Consider the following 20,561-nt stretch of genomic DNA (forward strand, 5'->3'; position numbering starts at 1 on the left):
CTGTATTTATACATGCAACTATAATTCATATAGTGTATTATTTTAATGTACTTATATCTAGATATCCCCAAATTAATTTCTACAGGTAACTATAAAATCAAATTCATAGCATTAGCCTATTGCAAAACTTCAGTTTTACACAGAGTTTTATTAGATACATTTTTCTGTTCTACTTACCAGTGAGCATGGCAGTCCACAAAGACAAAGTTGGTTTACAGAACTCTTGTCAAATAGCAGCATTTGGGCTACATTCATCAAATGTAGCATCCTTGGCTACAAGGACTGCATGTAGGAAAGTTTCCAAAACTATTTTAGGCAATTCACAAATCAAGAAGAATTGTCAGTTCACTTCTTATAACTTTCAGAGAGGGCACCATCAAAACACCTGTGCCTAGACTGCAGGTGACATCTGGCAATCTAAATAAAGAAATACCCTATAAAATATTCTTTCTTGACTCCAAAATTACCAGCCCTGATTCTGTCTTATATTCCTTCCAAGGTTCTGTTATTTTTTGAAGAAGGTAGCTATGAATAATATATTGCTTTGAGTGTTTAAGCTCAAAATTGGGATTTGGTTCTTACGTGTCTGTCTTTTTCTTTTCATCTTCCAGCGCACGCAGTGTGTGCTGCAGTCTGTCAGTGAGGATCTCAAGCTCTTGAGTCAGTTTATACTCCTCTCTGAACTGCTCTCCCAAAAGAACCAGATCACGGGTAGCATCATGCAATGGAATATCACTCAGATATAAACCTCTTCTGGTTAAATCATCCAAGTTCATCACACTGCAATGGGGAGAAATATATAATAATAAGGGTACAAGTGAACTTGCCAAAGGAGCATTTAAAACTCAAATGAAAGCAGAGGCTGCTGAGTAACAGAAAAAAGACTATAGTTCTGAACTTGTGATGAGTTGTACAATATATCCTTTCTACAGAATACCTTATTTGTGATCATTCATGTCAACCCATGGCTCTTGATTTTTGCATTTAAATACTCATTGATTAAATTCTCATTGATGAGTTCCATGAACATATCAAATCTACATACTTCACTACACAGATAAAAGTGAGATTATGTTAAGGTAGCCTCTTCCCTTTGTTATCTCCCTTTTATACAGGAGATTAATGTATCATAACTGTATAATCCAATGTGATATTTTAACATGCTCTTAGCTAAAGAATCCCTCCATTCAATCCCCCATTCCAACCACTTCTTTATCACTGCTCTATGACATTAAAACTACTGCAAAAATATATGAACCCACATAGGAAACCAAATCATTGTAATATTTCTTAGCACTCTCTGACTAAGAAACAAAGGATAAAACTTGCAAGAAATGAAATCATGAGGAATTACCATTTGTACAAACTGGGCGAATATTTATATTGAGTTATTTAATAATCAGTCAAGTTTAAATGCTCCTCCCTCTTCTAGTATAAACACACCAAAGCCAATTAAATCAATACTTGAACCAATTAATTTCTGTAGTACTACTCTCACAAGTATTCTTAAAATGAGCCATCGTAAATTGAAAATCAGTACTATAGTATTCTTTAAGTTTAAAGTACCTTGGCGAACAAAGAAAGAGAATGCTGTCTGCTTCAGGCAAGTAGATCATTTGCCCTTTCAGGCGTAAGCAGCTGATTTCTGTGCCAGTCAGTTCATCTTCACACTCCAGCTTTTCCACATCCAACAGCCCCTCCTGGTGACGAAAGTCACAATTGTGTAAGGGCAATAGTGTGTTATGCACCAGGCCAAGTATGTAAGTGCATTCACTGTGAAGGGAGTCAGAATGTTTGGAATAGACTCTAAGCCTGCATTAAAAGCCATTTAATTTCTCATTGCAACACCATATACTATCCATACCTTAATACTGTGATTTCCTACCTCAGAGACACAAAACATGGTATCTTTCTTTACATTCATGTTGACTGTTGATAACTCCTTGTTTTCTTCTGCGTTGTTTCTTAACAAAGTATTGCTTGATGTAAGTATTGCCTATTCCATGAAGCTCTATCTGTGCCTGGGAACATCTCCAAGAAATCTTGTTGATTTCTCTCAGGCACAGTTTTCTATAAATAAACAGGCTCCTTGATGTAGTAAGTGCTACTCTACATGATGTATTTGTTCAGATTACCTGCCTTGTCTCCTGCCCTCTCTAGAGAAAAGGATAAAAACTTGTGTATGAATGTAGGGGCCCAAGCAAGAACACATTTCATATTTGCCTCTCACATTATTATGAAGCAAAAGTAAATGTAATTACCTTTCTACATTTTCTTTGGTACAATGACATTTAATGGATTGGCCTCTTGCAAAGAAAGGATCAGACATCAAGTATATTTATTCACCATTCCTACAAAGCATTCTACTTAACAACTACACACAAATTCATACCTGTTACTTTCTCTTGGCTCAAGACCCAAAAGCATCTGAGCAGAGAGAATTTTTTCTGAAGATTTCTGAGCTTTTGGCATTTCTTCTTATCTCTCCAAAGCATACTTACTGAAAGAAAAGCCAGGAAAATATTCTCTAGTTACCTTAGTCCTCAGTACAAAGACTGTATTGATATGTGAGAGGATCCCATGGAAGCTAATATCAATATGAGGCCGGACCAAGGAGAAAACTGACAACAAACTGCAATTTCCTGGCTGCAACTAGAATATTTAAAAAAAAAAAAAGAAAAAAAAAAAAGATTGTTATGTTTTATAAGAAAAATATACAGGGAGTAATTATACTTAATTTGCTTAGACGACAAAACTGAATGGAAGAGAATGCATTTCTCCATTAAATCACAAGGTGTTTAAGTTATGGATTTTACACTGGAAATATCCTAACTTCAAGGTGCAATTCCAGTCTGCAAAACAACCTTCATAATATTGTGTTAAACTATTACATTTGTTATCTGTTAAACTTTTCCTGTTCTACAGTAAAAATGCTTTCCAGTGTTTTCATCCTAAGTGACCCCCTTCATACTCCCTTTTCAATGACCCACAATATATATAAAGCATCAGCTGTGATAATAAGGGTTCTATTTGTCATCCTCAGTAGTCTGAATAGGTATAGCTGTTCAGCCCTTGGGAAAAATCTGGCAGAGCTACTTACAAGGCTTTTTTTCGTAAAATCTTTCTGGAAAATTCTGAGAGAAATCACCAAAAACAAACTCAGGAAAAAGCTAACAACATAAAAATGCATTTTAAAACTACATCAATGATTCAGAAACAACATGGTATATGCAACATTAGTCTTTACATAATTGTAAAGAACATTTGATGGTTTTGTCATCTTACCTTTTGCTTTTCTCCTATTACTGCTTTTACCTGTTGCTTATTTTTAGAAGCACTGTCAGCTCTGAGAGGCCAGAACTGAGGTATCCACACATATACAGAATATAAAATATCAAATGGGCCTCTGAGTACTCTTTTACTGTAAATAACCAGAGGAAATTGCAGCAGCTGCATTCAGTTCAGAACACACTGAATGAACATATACCACAAACTTTGTTTGTTTGGCTCATCTTAGTTAGTACTGATGCTTTTGATGCACAAGTTAAGAAAGTATGACACAATTTCTGTTATTCTGCTCTTCAGTTATTGTGCATCTGACAGCTTAAGTATTTGAAGGCATTACTGTCTAAACTATTCAGCAGTATGGGCAAGACCATTATCCTGAACCTCTGCCATGTCTATTTTATTCATCTTTATAATTAACCTGTGAAGCATCCAGCATTAGAAATCTCTATGACTATCCATGCACGAGAATCATCTAACCTGTGGAAGGACTCTGTATATAGCATTGCCACACTGCGTGACCACCAGATCTCTATCAAATATTATGTGGAAAGGAAAGGCCTTGCAGAAAGTATACGGACTGATGCGAGACTCTTGGGTACCATTTTCTTCAAATCTGTCAAGATCTTCATAATAGTCCTCTTCTTTAGACTCTTTCTCTTCAATTAAAAATTGAATGTGGTCACACTCCTCATTTCTCTGTTGAATAACCTGGAAAAATGAAGGAATGATGAAAAACTTAAAACTACTACTCATTAGTAACTGGAAATGAAGACAGGAATGTATTTACAGCAGAAAGATGAAATCAAGAATTATATTTGCATCTTGAAAAATACTGTATTCTAATAAAAATGCCTGATTTTAGATTCTATAATTCCAAGAGAATAAGTATGCCTTTGCTTAGCCACAGGTGCTCTCTGCAAGAGCAAGATATTGAAGATCACCCAAATACAATATATTAAACCCGAATGAAATGCACATTCTGAAATCAGGGGTCAAAGCTCAGGTTATGCTTGCTCTTGGCACTTGCCAGAAAACAGGATGCTCCCCTCCCCTTAACCCTGTGGTGAGTCTTGAACTACACAGATCACTTGAATCCTTATTTTGATCAAAGCTGTTTGCAAGGTTTGTAACACAACAGCAAACAGTGCCAGAGAATGGACATTTCACTGACAGCAAGAAGAAAGGTGGATAGAACAGCTGTTTGAATATACAGTCCTTACATATTCCAGCAGATTGCAATATCAAAGCCAACACACAAAACTAAAATCAAGTACAATCTTCTCTGGGCTTTATTCCATATTAAATGAAATCATAGCAAAACTAGAGTCATCTACTTTGGTGGAATCTCAAAAAGATGTCTTCAATACAGCATTTCACACTTCAGTAATTTTACTCAAAGTTGTAAAAAATATGAAATCAATAGGGATTATTCTGTTTGCAGTGAGAGACATGTATTGCAGTATAATTAAAGCTAATAACTAATAGAATAACATAATTTACCTTGAGAAGCCAAATTCACTTCTTTTCATGTTTAATTAGATTTAATGACTGGAACAGAACAATTCTATTTAAACAGTATTGTTTAGCAGCAACTTTCTGGAACACATTGCACTTGATTCTACTTTCATGTAGAGTCTGATCTAAAGCCACTGAGGCAAGAAAAATTTTCCTCAAAATCTCTGATGTATCCTGATTCTGAAATATGAAAATGGAATGGATATGCAAAAACACTGCATCTAATCCCTAAAATGTTTAGTTTATTAAATATTTCTCCTCCAAAAATGTCAGAAATACTAATCGATGCGCTAGGGAACACTGATACCTTTATTTGGTCCTATACAAATGGAGGAGTGTAAAACAACAAAACAATATTTTCCTGTGAAATTATGCCTAATTTAAGGTGGCAGTCTTCTTTGTCCTCCTATTTGACTACTCATTTGAAGGAAAGAGATGCTTTTTCAGAGGATAATTCAGAGCAGAAACCTGACTTAGGTGCTCTATAGCCATGTGCTGCATTAGTCTTCTCATTCTATTACATAAGTAACTTAAAGAAAGATCAGCTACTAAATTTTCCAGCTAACCACAGAATCACACAATCCAAGACTATGCCAAATTGGAAGGGACCCATAAGGATCATCAAGTCCAATCCTTAGCCCTGCACAGGACCATCCCCAAGAGTCACACCATGCGCCTGAAATTATCGTACAAATGTTTCTTGAACTCTGTCAGGCTTGAGGCTGTGACCACTTCCGTGGGGAGCCTGTTCCAGTGCCCAACAACCCTCTGGGTGAAGAACCTTTTTCTAATATCCAGCCTAAACCTCCCCAGACACAATTTCAGGCCATTCCCTCGGGTCCTGTCACCGGTCACCACAGAGAAGACGTCAGTGCCTGCCTGTCCTCTTCTACCTCATGAGGAAGTTGTAGACTACAATGAGGTCTCCCCTTAAGTCTCCTCCAGGTTGAACATTCCAAGTGACCTCTGCTGCTCCTCATATGGCTTCCCCTCAAGGCCCTTCACCAACTTTGTTGCCCTCCTTTAGACGCTCTCTAAGAGCTCAATATCTTTCTTACATTGTGGTGCCCAATACTGCACACAATATTCAAGGCAAGGCCACACCAGTGCAGAGCAGAGCACGACAATCCCCTCCCTCGACCAGCTGGTGATGCTTTGCCTGATGCCCCCCAGGACACAGTTGGCTCTCCTGGCTGCCAGGGCACTGCTGACTCATATTCAACTTGTCAAAGGGACCAGGACCCCCAGGTCCCTTTCCATGGTACTGCTTTCCAGCATCTCATTCCCTGGTCTGTACAAACATCCAGAGTTGCCCCATCCCAGCTGCAGAATCCAGCACTTTCCCTTGTTGAACTTTATATGGTTGGTGATTGAGAAGATGTCTGCTTTCTTTACTACTTCTTTTTTATCCTGTTTGTAGATAGGTGTTTTCAGTGCTTTGCTGTTCTCTGGTTACAACATGGTTTTCCATGTCTTCCTCTTCCTTTAAATGATTATCCCTGAAATTGTGAGACTGGTCACACTGAGGATTAACAGAATGCAGTTAAGAGTCTTAGTTTTTACTTCCTGTCACTCATGCACACTCCCACAGGTTTTATTTTAATACTACTGTTATTGTAGCCAGAGATTATACATAGAAACCTTTTTCAAATTGTGTAGAATTATCTCTAGAACTGATCTACGCTTCCAGGTAATTTCCAGTCTTGGATCTTACTTCAAAGTGTTGCTTTATGAACTATCTAATCTGCTTTCTTGTGATTTCATCCACTTTGTCAGCAAATTTAACATAAGCACTTCTGATCATTAACATAATATGTTAAATTCTGTCTCTTCACCCTTGTACCTATAGACCCAACCTAACTGGACAGATATTTATCTGGCATAAAGACCTGCACTAGATACTCTGCTAAGCTTAACTAGAATAGAACTTACCTATTGTTCCATTCTGCAAGCAAAGTTTGCAAGCCACAAAATTTCAGTGTCATTAAAATATTGTTGAAGAAGCCTTTGATAAATGCTTGACAAATGAAAGTTCAGTGACAGAAGCAACAAAGACAGCAATCAAGACTAATTCTTCCTCCCCCGCAGACTTAGCTGGTGAAGTGACATCAGTTCACCACATCTAAAAGCTCAGTCACCATAGTAACTGCAGTTAAAACTGAAGGGAGAAATCACTCTCCTGGTTTCAAAGAGAATATATAACATCAAACTGCTAACTTGTGCTTTCCAGAAGATGAATCTTCAGAGTTTGTCCTTGGTTAAGCAAGTTAAAGAAAACTTGCACTGATATTTCAGGGAAGGGCAATACAGAGAAAAGTTATTTTAAAGTGACTGTCATTTAATGTATTTGGTGAGCTACAAACAAGATATCAAATCTGCAGTATTACAGTGATACAACATGTATAATGAACACACGCTATCTGTTAAACTGTCACTGATGGGTCTACAAGACAAGACTCAGTTCCGTGGATCTGGGTATATCCCAGGACATGCACGTATCTCAGCATGGAAGAACAGAATGTCGTTGGACAGTAATCTTTTTACACGAAATTGTGAAGATTAATAAAAAATCAGGAAGGTTTTGCCATTTAAAGGTCAATACAGGGTAAAATTCTTGAACTCTTCTGATCAAAATTGACTGTGCAATGCTACTTGACAAATTTCACTGCAGTTGTTTCAGAACGATCCTGAGGCAAAGCAGTTCACTGTGAAAATGGCACCACTCTTAGCTTTTGCATATCCAAAGTTAAAAGTGGGGATGTCTTCACATGGCAGCTGGTTTCAATGCACATTGTCTCACTGCACCAAACCCCCAAGTGTGGAGATAGTGAAGTTTCCAGCTGCACTTGCTTCAGAATTAGAGGCTGATCATGCTCCATGATTGACTTATCTTCATACACAGCTAGCATTTTAATGTGGATCAGTACTGCCTGTCCTCCATGACAAGTACCCAAGTAGTTGTTAGGTCAGCACTCCAGCTGATCATGTCTTGGGTTTGTTTCTTATACTGCCATTAGTAATAAGACAGTCTGAAATTTCCATCTTGTCAAGACTTCCCCTGATCTTTTCTCATTTTATATTGTAAAACATCTTCCCTGTGTAAAGGAAAGATGTTAATAGTCTGCTCTCAGATAATAACAGAACTGCTGAAGTCTGTTCTCCCAAGAGATTTCTGGACTTTGTTGGATTATGTACAACATTCTTTGCTGATCCATACTATTAGTAGGTTTGAGGGAATCCCTGTTCTAACTTCACCTTTTCAGGTCACCCTCATTTATATACAAACAACCTCTGACAAGTCAAGCAAGAGAAGGCACAGCCAGTAGGCTGTGAACAGGGATCTTATAACAAAGTTCATCACCAGCATCATGATGATTTTTTAGTTACCATACTGAGACTAGCAGAATGTGAATATTCTTACTGTGTTCTCAAAGTCAGCAACAATTCTTGAGACAATACCTGCTACAAAAATTATATAGTCTTAGTTCTATTTGTCTAAAAATGGATTACTGTATCAGGGAAGACAAGGCAAATTGGATTTAAATTAAATAATTAATGCCAACTTAGGCTTTTCTGAACTTTTCAACTGCAATTTTGAATGCAAGTTCAAACCAAATTGCCTTCTTTTCCCTGCTAACCAAGTTTAACAGAGAAAAACAGACACCTTTTTTTTTTCCTTGCCTTCAGCACACACATACCCATGGTGTTAAAAGGCACATTTCCTGGAAAAAGAAAGCCCTGATGTATTTCAGAAGAACACATACCTATATGTGTGAGTGTGCGTGTATATATGTATATATACTTGTGTATATACAAAATTGTTTCTGTTTAGCTATTTCTCCATCTAAAAAAAAATTTGGGCCAAAACAAAAACAATACATTTTTCTCCATATTTATTTTCCCTCTTGTGACCATTAAGATTCCTTAAGTTTTCACTGCAGGTTGAGGAAGGTGATCCTTCTCCTTTCCTTAGCACTGGAGAGGCCATACTTGGAGTGCTGTGTGCAATTGTGGGCTCCTCAGCACAAAAGAGAAACGAAGCTACTAGAGGGAGTCCACTCCCTCCAGCAAGGGCCACTAAGATGATCAAGGCACTGAAGCATCTCTCAGAAGAGGAAGGACTGAAGAGCTGGCAGTGTCCAGGATGGAGAAGAGAAGGCTTGGGAGGTGCTCATCCATGTACACCAACACCTGAAGGGAGGGTGCACAAAGGATGGAGCCAGGCTCTCTTCAGTGGTGCCCAGTGCCAGGACAAGAGGCAATGGGCCCAAACTGAAACAGAAGAGGTATAGTTTGAACACCAGGAAACACACTTCTACTGTGAGATGGACTGAGTGCTGGCACTTGTTGTCCAAAGACTTTGCAGAGTCTCCATCCCTAGAGACATCTGAAAGCTGTCTGAACATGGTCTGGAACAAATGGCTCTAGGCAGCCACGCTTGAGCAGATGGGATTAAACAAAATGACCTCCAGAGGTCCCTTCCAACCTCAGCCAGTCTGTGATTCTGTCTAACCCACAAAAGAAAATTTAACCACTTAATGAAACAAAACTAGTATTATTGGAAACAATTAAGATCTTCTACCACCTCCATAGAGCCTTGTAATATATTAGACAAATTCAAACAAAATTTCATGAAAATATAGAATACAGAATCATAGAATTAACTGGGTTGGAAGAGACCTCCGAGATCATCAAGTCCAACCCTTGATCCAACCCCACTGTGATTACTAGATCATGGCACTCAGTGCCACATCCAGCCTCATCTTAAAAACCTCCAGGGACGGTGAATCCACCACCTCTCTGGGCAGGCCATTCCAATGCCTGATCACTCTCTCTGTAAAGAACTTCTTTCTAATATCCAACCTAGACCTCCCCTGGCAGAGCTTAAGCTCATGCCATCTTGTCCTACTACTGATTGCCTGGGAGAAGAGACCGACCCCCACCTGGCTACAACCTCCTATCAGGGAGCTGTAGAGAGTGATGAGGTCACCCCTGAGCCTCCTCTTCTCCAGACTAAACAACCCCGGCTTCCTCAGCCTCTCCTCATAGGACTTGTGCTCAAGTCCCTTCACCAGCCTGGTTGCTCTTCCCTGGACCTGCTCCAGCACCTCAATGTCCTTCCTGAACTGAGGGGCCCAGAACTGAACACAATACTCAAGGTGTGGCCTCACCAGCGCTGAGTACAGAGGAAGGATCACTTCCCTGCTCCTGCTGGCCACACTGTTCCTGATCCAGGCCAGGATGCCATTGGCCTTCTTGGCCACCTGGGCACACTGCTGGCTCATGTTCAGCCTCCTGTCAATCAGCACCCCCAGATCCCTTTCCACCTGGCTGCTCTCCAGCCACTCTGTCCCCAGCCAGTAGCGCTGCACGGGGTTGTGGCCAAAGTGCAGGACCCAGCATAGATATAGATGTATCTAAATATAGATTTAAACCATGTATTCTCTCAAGGAGATTTATATAAGCATTTGTTCTAAACAGACGGAGAAGAAAAGTGGATAATAAAGTATTAACTATCAAATTGCAGATATCAACTTCACGCTAGTATAAAGAGAACTGCAGGACTTATTGTGTTGATGTAAATGCTTTGGATAAAGAGATTTGGAAGGACAACTCAGGACTTAGGAGTCAGAAGATGACTCCCATAATAACATCAGAACTCCCATAATAACTTCAGGTTAGGCACTGAGGTTTTTATCAGTTAAAAAAAAAATCTTCCTTAGGCAAAATTCTAATTTAAGTCCATCACAAAAATTTTACAGAAGAGGCATTGATTGTTCCACAAAAACTGAGGGGATGAAAAGCAACTCCATTGTTTTCCTGTGCTGTGTTATTTCAAGCAATGGGTAACTAACAGACTAAAACATGACAGCAATAATTTACTAAATTATGAGGCAAAGAATAGAGATGAAAAAAGTCTGTCAATTTTCTTCTCCCGTTTCCATTTTTTTGAACAATAAAACTACCCAGTTCTCACACTGGAGTGTAAAACCTTCACTCCATACCATTACTGATCAATAGATGACCTGTGAAGAAATGGTGACAGACTTTCATTGTCTGAGTGCCTAAGCTGCAAATTTTGGCACTCTCACCTTACTGAATCAAGTCGCTGATTAGTCTCTCTTTATCTACCACTGATGTTTCTGAGTATTCATGGAGTACAGCACTATTTAATGTCTTAAAAGGTGTCAAAAGCTAGACATTATTAACCAGTAGAGACAATAAAATTTTCAGGGTGGAGAGCGTGTGACTTTCTAATATGGAAAAGGTTAAAAACAGGGTAACATACAAAATAAAATACAGACAATATGCACTTTCTTCAGTTTAGAGGAAATACTATTTTTAGGAACGTATGTGCTTTTGGCTCAGACAGTCTGGAAGAACAGCGTGGATTTAAATTAAATTTTGTGTTCACTTACAATAGGTTTGACCAATAGTATTAAATTTCTATTTACTTACAGTACAAAATAAAATTTCCAGAAAAGCCTAAAAAAGTCAAATGAAAATAAGAAGCAAACATGTAATAAACATTTAAACCTTGTTGGAACATACTGTTTGTGAGAAGTCCCAGATAGATATCAATACAATCTTCTCAGCAAAGTAACATTCAGACTGAGGACACAGTTGTCAAAAGTTTGTTCTGGAAGCTGCTTTGAACAACCCAGATTTCTCCTCTGCCCCATGGATCACTTTTGTCTTTGCAGGACCTCTGAACTACACTGGCAGAACTCTGAAAGAACACTGAACCACATAAAGGAACAGATGGAGGTAAAAATAACCCAGTTCATTTCCTCAGTCTAGTTTATTTTATAACTTGACACCAGCTGGAGAGACATGGTTGAAGAAGCTGCTGTAGGACAAGCTCAGGCACTAAGAGAACAGTCACTGCTTAAACTGCCTGTGCTACCAAAAGAAATGCTTGTCAAGCAACAGCTTGAGCACTTTTGCAGCCAACTTTCCATCATGGTCCTCCTTGTCTTTCTCAACACTTCAAATAAACAGGTATCTAAGAAGAGGATTGTTTTGATTCTGTTGCATCCTTCTGTATCTGATTACTAACACCTGCTGTAAAAGTTTGAAATACGTTTTCTTACAAAACAGGATCTTAACATGAACACAAGTATATCACCACACTATATACAACTAGACATTCACTATAAACCTGTGCTAGCTTGAAACAGGAAATCTAAAAGGCAAATATAGCAGTACAAATATCTTCGTCATTGGATTGCTTGTAAATCTCTTATCTGAGCAAGATCATATTTTTGTAATAAACTCACAAAACTGGAAAGGATTTTCTGAGCAAGCATGCAGTGAAAACTCTGCTAGAAATGTAATATGACTAGGCAATAGTTAAAAAGAATGCTTCCTGTACTTGGTTAGATGCTTTTCTACTTGATGAAAAGTGTTTTATATCAGTTACAATATTTCTAATCGCAAAAAGTTTTTCATTTTTTGTTTCCCCCCCACACGTATACCTGCACCTTGGATTAAGCTCTGATTTTATACCATTCCATATGCAATTAAATCTTTCTGTTGCTCTGTATGGACATAAAGCAGAAGCCTCTTTCCCATTTCACAAGTGACTTTAGCACACATGACATTATGTCAACTTTGTGACTGAGGAACATTTTTTCACTTCTGAGGCTGTAAGTGCATATCCAGTCACACTCCCACACAATGACAGTATGAAACCCCCAAACATGAGGTATCTTGTTTCTGGGAGGACCTGGTATGCAGTCTTGGAGGAAAACTGCTCGCCAGCCAGGCCTCACCAATGCACATCAACCCCACAACCTGTACACAGAAGAAGAATCTGGGACAAAAAGACACAATGTCCACATTCCCACAGAACACAGTAGGCAGCAAGAAATATATGCCAAATAAGCCACACATGGTCATCTCCTTCTTTGAATAAGAGCATATTGTGCTGAAATGCTCTCGATTGGGTCTGCCTGCAAATCAGTGCTGGCTTTCTCAGCACATGGTTGATGTGTCTTTAAAGCAACACAAATTACGATGTCTCTTCCTGAGCCAGTACTGATGGCACTGCTTCACAGAAGACAGCAACAATGTGCATTACCGTTTGCCACCACTTTAGTTTTGATTTTCTTGATTTTGTCCTAATGACATAAATTTTCGATATTTACATCACTGCAGACATTACCTTCATGTCTATTTCTGTACCGTGGATCTGCTGAGCTACTGTTTTAATGATTCCAATGACAATATCCTGAAGGCCTTCTCTTTCTGAATAGTAATGCAGAATGAGTCCCTTCCCCTTCTCTGCATCAGTGCATCTAAAGGAAGGTGCTCGCATACCCGGGTAAATAGTAGCGAGGTGATCATGGAGAGCATCCAAGTTCTAGAAGAAGAAATTAAAAACAAGATTATAAGGCATTCACTTATTATTTCTGAAGAAAGTAAGTACTTCTTTTGTCTAATCTGAACATCCCCTTTCTCTTACTGCTCATCCTTTCTGTGTATTTGCCTTACTATTTGGAGAAGTGCCATCATAGCAGACTTCTCAGGTAGGCCACAGTGTTCTTTCTATCTACCATGGCAATATTTGGACAATGAATGGCGTAAAAATTAGAACTATTATTAACTATTCCAGATAGTAAGAATTCATGCTTTACCATGCTCTATTTTGAAACACTGTAAAAACTAAAGACCTTGTGTGTGACTCTCAATCCAGTGCCTCATTCATTTTCATCCCTTCCAATTCTAGTCTCTATAATCTCCTCTTCAGATAATTATTTAGGAGCCAAATACAAATAAGGAAGCATGTGTGAATATACAAAAATCTTTCTCCTTATTATCCATGAAAAAGCCTAGTTCTGACATCATAACAGTCAGCCCAAGTTTACAGGGCCTTACTAAGCTTCAAACTTTAAAGTAAAGATTTAAATGCTTGAAAGAGTAACCTCAAATATATATTTTCTTTGAGAATAATTGAAAAAATCCACAGAATAAACCGAACATATCACAGCTGCTGTAATAATGTTTCAGAAAAAGTTGTTCAGGAAAGGGAAAAGATCTATTTTTCCAGATAATGTCCCTGACATCTTATGTATTTAAGTCTTGACCAGACAAATTGTGATCTGGAGAGGAAAGCTAAAGTATAAATTGATAGGCATACCTAATAAGAGCATCAAAGAGAACAATGAGATCAAAATCACACTTAAAACATTACAATGCTCCAACTTTGATTGTGAAGCAATTATCAAGACTCCAGATTGCTGTTTATTGTATATCTAACAGAAAGAACAAGCTAGTTTGTGGGATAGTGTTGCAACCCACATAATTCTTTATTATGTTGTAAAATTTATGCAACTTCTTTACAGCTTAAGTCCTGAACATTACTGCACATTTTAAATGTTGTTCTCTCACCACCCCACAAGTAACTGCTACCACAAGGCTTTGCATATTGTTTTCTGCCAGCACAGGAAGTGAGGTGAAAATATTTTGCACTGTGGTGTCTGGGCCATTCTCCACCTTTCACAAGCATCTGTCAGTCATCAAATTTGTGGAAGCATGCTGAACTTAATTTCATGTGAACTGTGAAGTGCTCAAACAGCTGCCTCTTCTGGAGGCCTCCAGAGGAAATGAGACTCCTAGAAATGAATTCCGTGGGATGCACTCAGCCTGAAACTTCCTCCCTCAGTGTTTTAGCATGTTTCAAATTCATGGGTTTGTTGCTATATCAACATCTCCAAATTAAAACTTTGAGAGGCAACAATCCAGGAGTCATTCATTCCAGCTGTTAGTGGGTATTCAACAGCAAAAACCACAATGCTTAAAGGCAAATTCTGTAAGATCTTTGCAGGGTTCAAGACAATGAAATTGGAAGAGATTGCTTTGAAAGAGTGTGAATGAGAAAAGAGATGAATGGCTCTGAAAGATTGCCCCATGATCTCCTTAGTGGTGCAGAATTGCGGTTTCAGTACATATGCCTCAGGCACAGCCGGGATACACTGACTTTTTGGAAAAAAGCTCTTAAGGAAACACATGGGAAAAGACAATAATCTTACAGTTACACAGTCATCAACACCAAAAGAAATTCAAAAGGAGTTTGTTATGGGAAATGGTCAATGTCAAGTACAGAATTTTTATATAGATGATTTTCTTAATTTTTAACACAAATCTGGCACAAGTGTGGCTAACAACTGGCAATAGCCCCATTCTGCAAAACTACTTTGCCACTCTTCTACCCCCTTACTGATGAGTGTCCAAGCAGTGTCACAGGTGAGTCCATGTGATATGCCTTTCAGTTTTGCTCTCTAATCATCCAGAGTGGGAGGTTTGTAGCTTATTGTATTCAAAACCTCGCTCCAACACATAGTCAAGAAGCTTCCAAATCAGGGAGCTGAAATCGCTCACGATTAGACATTGTCATTGCTACTCCCACTCCTATATTTTGTTGTGTTTGATCCATTCTAAATTGATACTGCAGCTTCTGGAAAAACAAATGTGTATTTTTACCTAGTATGTTCACCTGCTGTGAGCCAAAGGTGCAGTCAGGTACGGATAACAATAGGTTAAGCTCTCTCACCGAATCCTTGTCTCCTAGACTGCCCAGATGTGTGCCAGAGCTTGTGCTGCAACAGAGACACTAATTCTAGAGCTTTGTGGAACAGTGATCAGCTCCACGGTGAAACACAAAGGGATTTCCAAGCAAGAACAACCAGTGATACTAAATCAGATAAGATCTTGGCCCATCTAAAAATGGGAGTTGTGACTGGCACCTGAATTACAAAAATATGCTGTTCAGTGCTGTGTGTTACAGAGCACCTGGAAACTTATCTAAAAGAGGAATTAGTCCCCTGAATTTTGTTACACTACAATCAGGAACAACTAAGTAGCCATGCAAATGATTCTCTACATGAGAGAACTAACGACTGGTCCAGTGTTTGATTTTCACTCAGTAGAAAGCTATTGAACTTAACACAAAAGCCCACTTCGGGTTTCTCAGGAGGTACCTCTTTTCACCACTGCTTCTCTTTGGCACAGTGTCTTTCAATATGATTTGCAAATTTTCCACGCCCATGTTTTTCATAAAAAGCATAAATATTCAATTTAATTGAATATTTTCAACTTTCATGAAGCTTTAAGTATTTGTGTTTCAATTATGAACAAACTAAATTTTCTTGAGATGTCAAAGGAAACAAACATAAATATGAGATTTTTTTTCATATACTTAAAAAAGCTTCAGTCTTACATTATTTCATATATCCTGACAGATTTCAAGAAGAGCCTTTTGGAACTCTATTATATATTTTAAGAATCCAACAAAAGTTCAGGACATTAAACCAAATCTGCACTTATTTCTGTAACAGGTACATAAAGTAGTTTCCTGATCTAATCTGACTGCTGACATATGCAAAAATAATAAATCACAGATGACACTGATTTTCTTTCATAACAAAAAGCTAAGAAGTACACTTTTGGCACAACTACTAGTACATTAGTCCTCTTAATATTTACAGAAGTATATAACAGCCAATGTCCTCTGTTAATACTGATATTCAAACAAAGCAGCTTAAAATACTGTCATTAGAAGAATATAAATGTAAGCTGTTCCTACTTTTATAGATGTTCGGTGTGCATAAAAAACGGGTCCAATCTTTTCATCATCACACGGTAAGGAATGAAAAGACAAATATACTCTATGGAAAAGGGCATAAGTGAAAGGAATAGAGAAGGGCTGGCCTGTATATAAGAAACCAAAGCAATGGAGCAATGGGCCAGCTACACTTTCCTTTTCCTCCTCCCCTATTTTTGCTCAACCCTAACTGCAACTTCACTACATAAGTTATCTTTAAAAATTACGTTTATCTGAAGGCTCGCTTTAAGGGCAGCATGTGAATGAAGCTATGAAATATGAAGGACGTCACATCCCATAGAGAGACAGTGGTTTACAGATCACACATGACAGAGATATGTTGGAACATACATATATCCTGTCTGCCCAGCAACTACAGTTCATGGGATTTGTACAAGAAGTCTGAGTTGACTCCATCCTGGATGGTCTAGAATGATGCGGGTTTTGGGGGAGGCAGTTAGACACAGAATATTTTACTAATCCAGAAAACCATGCATTCTGCTTATTCACCTATTGCTGGGGAGATTTTAAAGGTACAGATGACAAGAGGCTGCTACATTTTCAGTGAAAATCAATAGAGATTTGACACTCAGCTTTTGGGCAATTTCCAGTTCAGTGCTTTTAAACTCATTACCATACACAGTTCTCTCCAAGAGTGATATAGATCACAAATCTTAAATCCAAAGTGCTTTTTTAAATTGAACAATTTTCAGGTGACAAAAAAGGGAAGGCCATTTTTTCTACCCATAAAAATAACACTTTAGAGAAGTCCCTACATTTCTACATTTCTTTCATGCTATTGAAAAATCATTTTCATTTTGTTTTGGTTTATAGTGCAGTATCACACTGTTCTGCAGTTAGAGAAGTACAAAAATTGACTTAAACACTACTGCTTTATCCCACCCTCAGTTCATGGATGAAAGATAATGTCTTAAAGATAAGCCGTCTATGAGCCCTAGTTTTGTATATAACATACAATTAGAAATAACCTGCATCTATAAGTAGTCAGAGATAACTTAGAAGACATACCCTACAAATCTGAAGACCATATTTGCTGTTAGTATAAACAAGGTAAGCCTTTTCACTTAACAATCTCCCCCTCCTCAATTTATTGCACATGAAAACTCCAGTTCTTCTGTTAACTGAAATAATTTGGCACAAAATTCTTACCTGCAAAAATTCTCTGACATTTGAGCCCAAGACACGCAGAATTGTATCATAACCAGATTCTTGACAAAACACAAAAAACATCTTCCCAAACATTTGAAGAATTTCCCCAGCATTTAGATCTAGTTAAAACAGGAAAATATGATTCAGTCCAAACATTGTATTTCACACACTTTGCTTATTACTTTACCCTCATATTCATAAACAAGAAAGACAGTACCTAAACTCTACCTAGATCCAGCAGGTCTCCAGTAAAAGAAAAGCAAGATTCAGGATTCATATGTAGTATTCATACAGGAATTCATAAGTATTCAATACATGAATTTTGTTAGGATTTACCAATTATCATTATTACTTCACCACACTGTGCATTTCATGCACGTAAGGTATTTTAGATTTCGATACAGATAATAAATCACTACTGGAAAATAAAGGAACTCAGTTGTTAGTAGTGCTCACCTCAGCAGAGTTAATTCTGAGTTACAATAGCATGAAACCACATCAGCTGCTCCAATTCAACATTACTACAGTCATCACGGTCTTACGGGTTCTTGGCTAATTAGTGATGCAGAACAATTTCATATCACACTTGGGTCTGCAGATAAAATAATGCTGATGGGTAAAATTCTACCTTTCAAATTCTAGACCAGAGCTCCAATGATTGAAAATGAATGCAACCCAAATCAGTGGCTGATATGAAATGAAACGTGCCCACGTCACAAATGCTGCTGTAACTCAGCATGTGTGTTCAGCAGAGATCAAGGACTGATTCATTCATTCATTCACTCACTGGTCTTGCAGCAGTGCTTGAAACCTGGGTGTATTGGCAAAATACTTGCAGCAGTATGTTGTTACTTCATGACTGCTTGTAACACTGCCCATGCTCTGTGGATGAGCTATATTACTTCACTTTAAGATGGAATACTTTTCAAGTAATAAAAATAATTTCAAGGAATAAGAGGAATAAAAATATCTTAAGAGAAATAAAAGAAACACAATCCTTTCTTCTTAGATGTTAAAAAAATCTCTTTGACCAATACTCTGTTTTCACTTCCTCTTTTTCTCTAGAACACAGATTTGGCAAGGAGGAGAGGTATTACCTTTTTTATGATGAGGGGGCAAGAAGATATCTGTATTACTTACTGAGGACCTTGCTTGCAGCTGCAACCAGGTCATAGGTTTTGGAATCATCATAAATTATTCTGACCAGAAACTGTCCTTCTTCATCCAGCTGTGCCTCCTTCCTGAAGAAAACAGAATAAAATCTTTTCACCTGGGGGAGAAGCACCATATCGAAAAAGGTCTTATAAATAAAAAGTTTTTAGGGTTACTTAAGATAGGAAATTAGAAATAAATTTGTTCCATATCTTAGTCATTAGTGTACAATACGAATATCTCAGACCACAACTGTTCTGAAAATAATAATTAGCTATAATAAAATAAACACGATTTTTCGGTACAGAGCCCCAGAAAGAAGTTGCTGAACTCATAAAGACACAATTTGCATTTTAAAAGAGGGGAATATCCAATAATGCAGCCCAAGATGGGCTCTTCAATCACTTCTTAAGCTTTTTCATTCCACCCGATTTTAATCACACTTTATTTACAATAGGCATGGGATGGTTTTAAGAACCATTTGCACATATTTTCAGAGAGGAATTTAAAACACATATGTAGGTAGCAAATCAATTATCTTTTTTCAGAATTCTGCCCGTGCCCACTGGATAGGAAAAAAAAGATGCTAAGATTTTGCAAGGCCTTGTTCTCACAATGCACATCAATTTTCATGAGTAAAGTATCACCACTTTGCTAAATCACAATAAAAATACACACTTCTTCACCAAAGGAAACAAGCCCCAACCCCAGATTTAAGACAAGGCTCGTGTCTTGTGCACAGTTACTATTGATACTAAGTTAAAAATGAAAACAAAATGACTTCTTAGTTTTTCAGGATCACATGGTATTCTCTTCAACTTGAACATGGAGTCAGCAGCTTGTCCAAAAGGCAGTACAGCTCTGTAGGTTATTTTTTTTTTCCTGAGGAAAACAAGTTGATCCCCCTAGGCAACGAACGGTTGTGCTTTCCAACCCTTGCATTTGACACAAGAGAGTTTCTAGGGAGGGCACACAAGTGCCTTTCTCCCTGTTTTACCTCACCCGCTTAGCACAGGAGCCAGGCCACTGCTGCTGCAGCAGGGGCTGAGTCCCAGATCTTGGGAGGAGGACAAGGAGCACTTTCCTGGGCAGGCAGACCCCAGGACCCTGAAGAACCAGCTGCCCCATATGGTTGGTCCCACCACGCATAGGACATGCCTACAGACATGGCCCTGACTCTGCCCAGCTTCAAGTCAAGTCATAATTTGTCTTTGCTTTTTTTTCCCCTTGCATGTTCTCCTTCAGCAAAGAGAGGTGGATGTGCAGGAGGGCACAGTGTGGTCTCTGATAAAGTCATGCCCTGTTTGCTGAAGTCCACATCAGGCAAATGAGCACAGCCTCCTTTTTGCAGTATATTTTTTAAAATAAGTGTTCATCTTCTGTGGTTTTGCCTACAATGGCTCTCGATAGAGACATTGTGCTTTGCAGAAATAGTAACAAAAGAGAAGCCATCTGTAGGTACTCACGCTGTAATTTATGTACTAGAATGAATTAGCAAAACTAATATGATCATGGATGGCATCACTAGTATATTTGCAGGTGGAGGGTCACAGCTACCTCATTAAAAAGAAATTATACCCTTAATCTAAATGCATCTCTATGCTGCAGAACACTTCTGAAGTCAAAAAAGGCAGAGACAGGAAAGCCTACAAGTGAGTTACTGAATCACACCTTCTAATATCACACCAAATTAAATTAGTACAGGAAGTTGTTCTTCAGAAAAAACTTTAGAATTAGAAAAACTACAACAAAGGTAGATTATGAGGTAGGTTTTATAAAAAACTAAGCACATGGGATGCAAATAGAGACATTCATCAACTTGGTACTAGAA

General features: G+C 38.2%; 1 protein-coding gene across 1 annotated transcript in view; it reads right to left on the reverse strand.

Moving 5' to 3' along the window:
- GUCY1B1 (guanylate cyclase 1 soluble subunit beta 1) overlaps positions 1-20,561 on the reverse strand; it is a 44,001-nt gene that overhangs the window by 8,524 nt on the left and 14,916 nt on the right. The window contains exons 3-9 of the mRNA XM_050338486.1: positions 18,719-18,819; positions 17,579-17,697; positions 12,971-13,168; positions 3,766-3,996; positions 2,536-2,652; positions 1,567-1,700; positions 583-780 (exon numbers count right to left, since the gene is read on the reverse strand). Coding sequence (XP_050194443.1) covers positions 583-780; positions 1,567-1,700; positions 2,536-2,652; positions 3,766-3,996; positions 12,971-13,168; positions 17,579-17,697; positions 18,719-18,819 — 1,098 coding nt within the window. The remainder of the gene's footprint in view (positions 1-582; positions 781-1,566; positions 1,701-2,535; positions 2,653-3,765; positions 3,997-12,970; positions 13,169-17,578; positions 17,698-18,718; positions 18,820-20,561) is intronic.

The sequence above is a fragment of the Myiozetetes cayanensis genome, unplaced genomic scaffold, assembly GCF_022539395.1.
Source record: "Myiozetetes cayanensis isolate MyiCay16 unplaced genomic scaffold, myiCay2020 scf7, whole genome shotgun sequence".
Classification (NCBI taxonomy): Eukaryota; Metazoa; Chordata; class Aves; order Passeriformes; family Tyrannidae; genus Myiozetetes; species Myiozetetes cayanensis.